The sequence below is a fragment of the Cupressus sempervirens genome, chromosome 4, assembly GCF_028749045.1.
Source record: "Cupressus sempervirens isolate cs-2001-9-10 chromosome 4, ASM2874904v1, whole genome shotgun sequence".
Classification (NCBI taxonomy): domain Eukaryota; kingdom Viridiplantae; phylum Streptophyta; class Pinopsida; order Cupressales; family Cupressaceae; genus Cupressus; species Cupressus sempervirens.
The window spans coordinates 65,891,063-65,898,126 of NC_143121.1; the positions used below are offsets into that span (position 1 = coordinate 65,891,063).

Sequence of the window (7,064 nt, forward strand, 5' to 3'; positions counted from 1 at the left end):
TAATCAAGTAGGTAAATACAACATTTTCTTTGTAGATGGAAGGCAATGAGAAGTAAACACTTATTGATAGGTATCATTTTTATTTGAGGAAGTTTAATAGTATGGTACAAACTAATAAAAAATAACAAATCAATAAGTTTTCTCTAGAAGATGTAATAATGTTTTAGGAAGGAATACAATAGAAGAATAAAGAGATATTGAAAGGACCTTAAACAAATGGAAGAATTCATATAACAGTCTAGTTGTGTCACACAAAGAGATGGACTACTTTGCAAACAACTTAGGAATGAAATGTGCGATAAAAAAATGTTCTTATTTCTACAAAGAAATAAATGTAATGCTTATTGATCCCCTATATAAAAGGTGGTGTAAAGTGAATACAATGTATAGCAAAAGTTTGTAAGTGATGAACTCTATTCAATCATCTATACCTAGTAACATATATATGAGATGTTTGTAAGAAAATTAAACGTCCAATTTTTTTCTTTTTGGAGCAACGTCGAAGGTTTTCTTTGATTGACTATTTTCCATAGAGCTGATTTTAGTGATTAAAAAAACTCATTTGACCAAAGACTATTTATCTATAAAAAAATAATAATTAATTAAAACCAAGAATTATAGTTTTAACTATTATATTTATTAATTAAAGTATTTATATTGATTTAATAAGTTTTTTAAAATTTTAATATTAAAAATAATTTTAAAATGTATCATCAAAAACTTTCCAACTTACAAGGAAAATAATAATAACTTGATATAATAAATTGTTTGCTTGTCCAAAAATGTTTTATAAAATGAATTAATAATTATTTACCAATATGTGTTATAAATATAATTTTTAGGTAAGGAGAAAACAAGAAGTGGACAAACAGACCGTCGATTTCAATGTTATTCGAGCTCTCTGTCGTCTAGTCTTCTTGACTTGACTTTGTTATATTTCTCTCTCCCACAAAGATTTGGATTCACACCTCATTGTGGGACGAGGCATTATTTGGCTGTCAGTCCCTCCAACACGTTCAAATGACAGATTTTCCATTAATTTTCTTCGATGTCCAAGAATTTATTTGACCAAAGAATTGGAGATATGCTTCAACTCATTCCTCATTATTTATTGAGTTATAGAGGTACTCTAAGTCACAGAAAAGAAGCAACTGGTGCGTGTAGCGTCTAATCAAAATGTTTTGGGCAGCTCTACACATTCTTGTTCTGCTCTTGCACGTTAATGGTGTTTGGTGTTGTTCAGGGCATGAAAGAGATTCCCTTTTGCATTTCAACGCATCTGTCCTCGATTCCTTCAATCAAGTGCTCAAATCATGGAATGGTTTCAACTGTTGTGAGTGGTATGGAATCCAATGCCATCCTCGCACACACCATGTCATTCGCCTCGATCTCCACGGGAGTACCCAGGATGCTTATCTTTATAATGTAACGGGAGATGTTCTTTCCCCATTGTTCAATCTCGAACACTTGGAGCACCTCGATCTCAGCGGGAATGACTTCTATGGAGTTCGCATCCCTCCTGGATTGGACAGACTCAAAAGATTGCGCTACTTGGACTTATCAGAGACTGGGCTCAGTGGAGATATTCCCAGGGAGCTTGGGAACATGTCTACTTTGAACTACTTGGATCTCTTTGGCTACTCTCGATTGTTAAGAATGGTGGACATGCGCACGTGGACGGGAAACATGAAAGATTTGAAGTATCTTAACCTTGGCTTGGTGAATATGTCGAGAGTGGAGAGAAATGACTTGGAAAATGTTCTCTCCACCATGTATTCTCTCACCAGTCTTTATATGTCCTACTGTGACCTGTCTGGAAAAATTCCGCCTTACCTTGCCAAACTCACCAATCTCACCGACCTATACCTGTCTGGTAATGAATTCTACGGTCCCATTCCCTCTATGCTCTTCACTGCATTTCCTAATCTCCAGAATGTTGACTTGAGCGACAATCAATTGACGGGTAAAATCCCCGCTTCCGTTGGCCAACTAACTTCACTTGAAGAGCTTGATCTAACTGACAACAAGCTAGAAGGTGCCATCCCCGCTTCCGTTGGCCAACTAACTTCACTTGAACAGCTTGGTCTAAGTAACAACAAATTAGAAGGTGCCATCCCCGCTTCCGTTGGCCAACTAACTTCACTTGAAATGCTCGATCTAAGTAACAACAAACTAGAAGGTGCCATCCCTCTCAACATGTCTAGTCTTTCAAAACTTAAGTACCTTTCCTTGCAGTCGAACCGGTTAAGTGGGGAATTTTCAGAGTCTCACCTTGATAATCTCCACAAACTTGTCGATGTAGACATTTCCGATAATCTTTTGACGGGTAACTTCAGCCCAACATGGATTCCGAAATTCTCTTTGGAAGGTCTCGGATTAAGTTCATGTAACATGGAAGGCAAGTTTCCAAAGTTCCTAATTACTCAATATGCGATTCAATGGGTGGAATTGTCCAACTGCAGTGTTGCAGGAAATATTCCCGAGTGGATATGGGGTCTCAATTCTCTTGAGATCCTCAATCTTTCTCATAATTACTTTGCAGGAGTTCTACCTCATTCTTTGATGGCACTTAGTCAATTGCAGTCTCTGGATCTGCATAGCAATAATTTACAAGGCCAGCTTCCACCTCTTCCTTCTCATGGACTGTCGGTGTTGGACGTATCAGAGAATCAACTCAGTGGATCCATTGCAGCAAACATCGGTGAGTCTGATCTTAATTATCTCTCTCTCTCTGGGAACCATCTCAGTGGTAGCGTTCCTCCTTCTATATGCCAGATACAGATTGTGGATATCTCAAATAACAAGCTTACAGGTAATATCCCTGCCTGTTTCAAAAACATCTCTAGTTCTATTGAGATGCTGAACTTAGAGAACAATTTGTTGGAGGGCAAGTTGCCACAACAGCTTGGAGACATGCTCTCCCTTCACACGTTAAAATTGGGTAGAAATCGGCTAAATTCTTTTCTCCCATCCTCTCTTGCAAACTGTAAGCAGTTGGAGATACTTGATTTGAATAACAACAAAATGAGAGGTATCATTCCAAATTGGATAGGGGAACTTTCAAATCTCAAGATTTTGATCCTGAGATCAAATAGATTTCGAGGCAGAATACCTTCAGAAATTACAACATTGCCACTTCTTCAAATCTTGGATCTTTCGTCCAACAAATTTTCAGGAATAATTCCAGCTACCATTTCAAGTTTGCAGGCCATGAGAAACAAAACAGGGACTGCTGAAATATTTAATTTCAGGTATGATGATTCAAATGATATGTATGTAGATCGAGTAACAATCAACAACAAAGCACAGGAGATGGAGTTTGTAAGATCATTGGCACTGGTTAAATGCATTGATTTATCAAACAACAACTTGGGAGGTGGAATTCCTTCAAACATGGGATTGCTAGAGGGTTTAGTTATTCTGAATGTTTCAAGAAACGATATTGCTGATGAAATCCCAAAGAGTTTGGGGGAAATGGTAAACCTGGAGTCTCTTGATCTGTCACATAACCAGCTGTCTGGAAATATTCCTTTGGAGCTCCAATTGCTGACATTCTTGGAATACTTGGACTTGTCGCACAATAATCTTTCAGGACAGATACCACAAGGGGGGCAATTCTACACATTTGAGTCATCATCCTTTTCAAACAATTCAGACCTGTGCGGCCTCCAACTCAATACAACCTGTTGCGGAAATCAGTCCTGTCCTTCGCCAAAGAGAAATGTTGACAAGATGGATGAAGAAGAGGAGGATGATATATGGTGGGGAGTTGGGGTGGGATTGAGCTTTGCAGTTGGGTTTTCCATTGTCATTGGAGTGTTGTGTCTCACCACAACCTGGAGCAGAAAATGCTTTCAGACAATGGACAACATTATCTTATATCTTTTCTAGAGATTCAGAAAATAGTTGGTTTTGTGTCTTCCATAGATCTGGTAGAAGTATGTAAGCTAATCTGTAAGCTTTCTTTTCCAGTAGATTTTAGCGACAATAGTTTCATTATGATATAATGTTGACTTACTGAATATATTCAGGTCAGTTTATTTATATTTCAAGCATATGTTGTTTTTAATATATAAATTTTAAGTTTTGTTCGGACGACATATTTCTGTCTTCAAAATTTATTAAAAAAAAGCTGTTCATTTTGTTCTTTAGGAAAGAACGCTATGGTCCCATGGTTTATAGAATAGAATATGGCCAATATGACTCAGCTTCAGGAACTATGCTTTCGCTCCTTTCTTTCCAGTAAAGTTTATTTAAACACGTCCGCCACAGGCATCTGGGGAGTTATTTGTTGGCCGTTAGATTTCCACTTTTTTATTACAATTTTTGTGTTTATGCCGTTGTTATTTTTTCCTTTAGGGCAGTCGGAACTCTCCATTGGCTTGACAATTTTGTCAAAAGAAGAATTAAAGAAAATTTAAATTTAAATTTATAATAAGTAATAGAAATATTTAAAATTCAGTATATTGTCATTATAGTATATTGTAATGCAAACAGTCACAGAAGATTAGTGAGATATTATTAAATTTGAGACATTATTTAGTACTTCATATGTTTATTTGTTTTAATCTTTTGTGATTTAAAATATCTTACATTTTGTTTGATTATATGAAAGTGTATCATTAAATAGAGTAGAACTATAGAGTAGGACTATTTTTCATTGGTTAGAAAGAATAATTAAAATGTAATTATGTTTAGTAAATTTAGAGAAATATAAATTGTTATTATATATTTGATTTTAATTACATGTTACATGAAGGGTAGTTAGGTTGTTCTTTAGTAATTATTAATTAGTACTTGATTTCATATATAGTTTGTTTGTTAAGAAATGTATTAATTGAACATGATATATTAAGTATTAGATTTTATTTACTAAGGTTTGTTTTATATGTAGTTTAGAAATTATGTATTTTTAAAAATAGTTTAGCTACTATGATGATTTGTAAAGAAATGGGCTATAGTTAATTTAGTAGAAAATATTCTAATAGTTTTTCACGATGTATATCATGTACTACGAAATTTGATTAAGTTGTATTAAATGGGTTTCTACTTAGTTGAGTTTAAATTATTGTATTTGATCCCCACACTAGAAACAACAATTGGAAGACTAAAAGTCACAACTTGGAATTCCAAAAAGTCATCCCTCATGAGATTTGAACCAGTCTCCATAATAAGAACACATTGCTTTAGCTAAGCTAAATCCATTGAAAATATTTATTCTTAATTTATTAAAAATAATAGTTTTATTAATGTGTGTATGTTTCAACATATTTTGACTTCACATTTACTTTATTCTATTTAAATACAAAGAGAAATAAGGGGTAGAGATGGGGAGAGATATATCTAAAAAGGCATATACAACACTTATTATCTCTATCTTTATACATCTTTTATAAATGTGTTTATTTTGATATATTTTGACTTCATATCTAGTATACTCTATTTAAATACACAGAGAAATAAAGGTAGAGATGGGGAGAGATGTATCTAGAAAAACATATATAACACTTATTATCTCTATCTCTATATATCTCCATGTATGTTCATCTCTCATCCTCCGCATATTTATATTCCCCCCCCCCCCCCCTCTCTCTCTCTCTCTCTCTCTATGTGTTCATTTCTATCTTTATTTTTACCTCCACATCCATCTCCATCTTCTTCTATATCTCTTTCCATGTCTCTCTATCTCTTATTATCTTTATACATTTTTTTTTTAACATGAAAAATGGTCATATATAACCTATAATTTTCTACAAATTTTATGGAAATTCACCCCACATGCTTAAAATTATATTTCTAAATCATAGTCAAATTAAAAGTATAATAGGCTTATGTAACTTACTTGACATATCGAAGGGATGTTAACATGAAACATGTTTAAATATAAACCATCATCAATATTTTACAAATTTCTTCAAACTATTGGATTGTCTTTTAATATAAAAAGTAGCAAAATGGTGCTAACCCGTGGGACAAACAATAGACACTAGATAATGTTAGAAATAACAAAACCTAGTGCCAAACAACTAGAAACAAAGAATCTCAGATAAAGTCTACCTCTATAAAAATAAAGGTTTGAATGTGGAAAATTCACCAACCATGGTCCACATTACTAAGGATTAGCATTGGATAAGCGCCCATACTAGCAGCATTCTTAAACCAAAAATAATCTTGAACAAAGGCCCCAAAAGAGTCCTTTAAAACAAAGAACAACCATCTATCACATAACAAAAAAAAGAAGAAGAGAGAGAAACAATCTCATCCTCAAAAGACCTAGTAACCAATCTCAAACAATAGATAGCATGTTCTTCTTTTACCAGCATAGCCAGGCAATGGATAGCTCATTCTTCTTTCACCATCATACACATGCAAAGATGATATATTCTTCTACCACCATTATACCGAAAGGTCCATAGCCACAAAAACCACCAATTACCCAATTATTATCACAATTATCAACCTTAAACAAACTTAACCATATGAGTAATATAAATTGAAATGACAAAAAGATACTCATACAAAATAACACCAAATATGTTAACTAGGGAAACCCTTGATCAGAGGTAAAACCCTAGTGGGGATGGTACCCACAAGATGATGTACTAATATACCTATTCCTTGTTAGAGGATGGACCCTATTAGGAGCCTATGAATACATTTAGTACATATGAGTCCCTATTAAGAGATTCCAACCTATTAGGAGTTGTGGAAGACAGTTGTGTTAGCATGAATATTGATGATACTACATTGCAGGAGTATCCTAAGCATTGAAGAGTATTGATATGTTGCATTCATGAATGTATTTAACATTGATGTCAACATAGTAGTAATTTTATTAAGACTAGAAGAATAGCAGCCAGTAATCTTAAGATGTGCAGAAGCAAAGGAAGTATCAAATGATGCACAAAATATGAGGAAGTTTCAATTGATGCACAATAGAGGACATGTTCCTGAGGCTGTCCTAATGAAGTGTTCTAAAGGACTAATTTTGATTTGATGTTGTATAGAAGAAAAGCATTAGAAAATAGAGTTCTGATGATCTATCATTATCTTTCATCTAAGAT

General features: G+C 34.1%; 1 protein-coding gene across 1 annotated transcript; it reads left to right on the plus strand.

Annotated features, from left to right (window-relative positions):
• The first annotated feature begins 1,004 nt into the window (after positions 1 to 1,004).
• Positions 1,005 to 4,044, plus strand: LOC149559963 (uncharacterized). Its single transcript, XM_089823524.1, has one exon. It carries the CDS (start codon positions 1,177 to 1,179, stop codon positions 3,889 to 3,891), a length of 2,715 nt encoding a protein of 904 aa, XP_089679650.1. The 5' UTR covers positions 1,005 to 1,176; the 3' UTR covers positions 3,892 to 4,044.
• Positions 4,045 to 7,064: the final 3,020 nt, after the last annotated feature.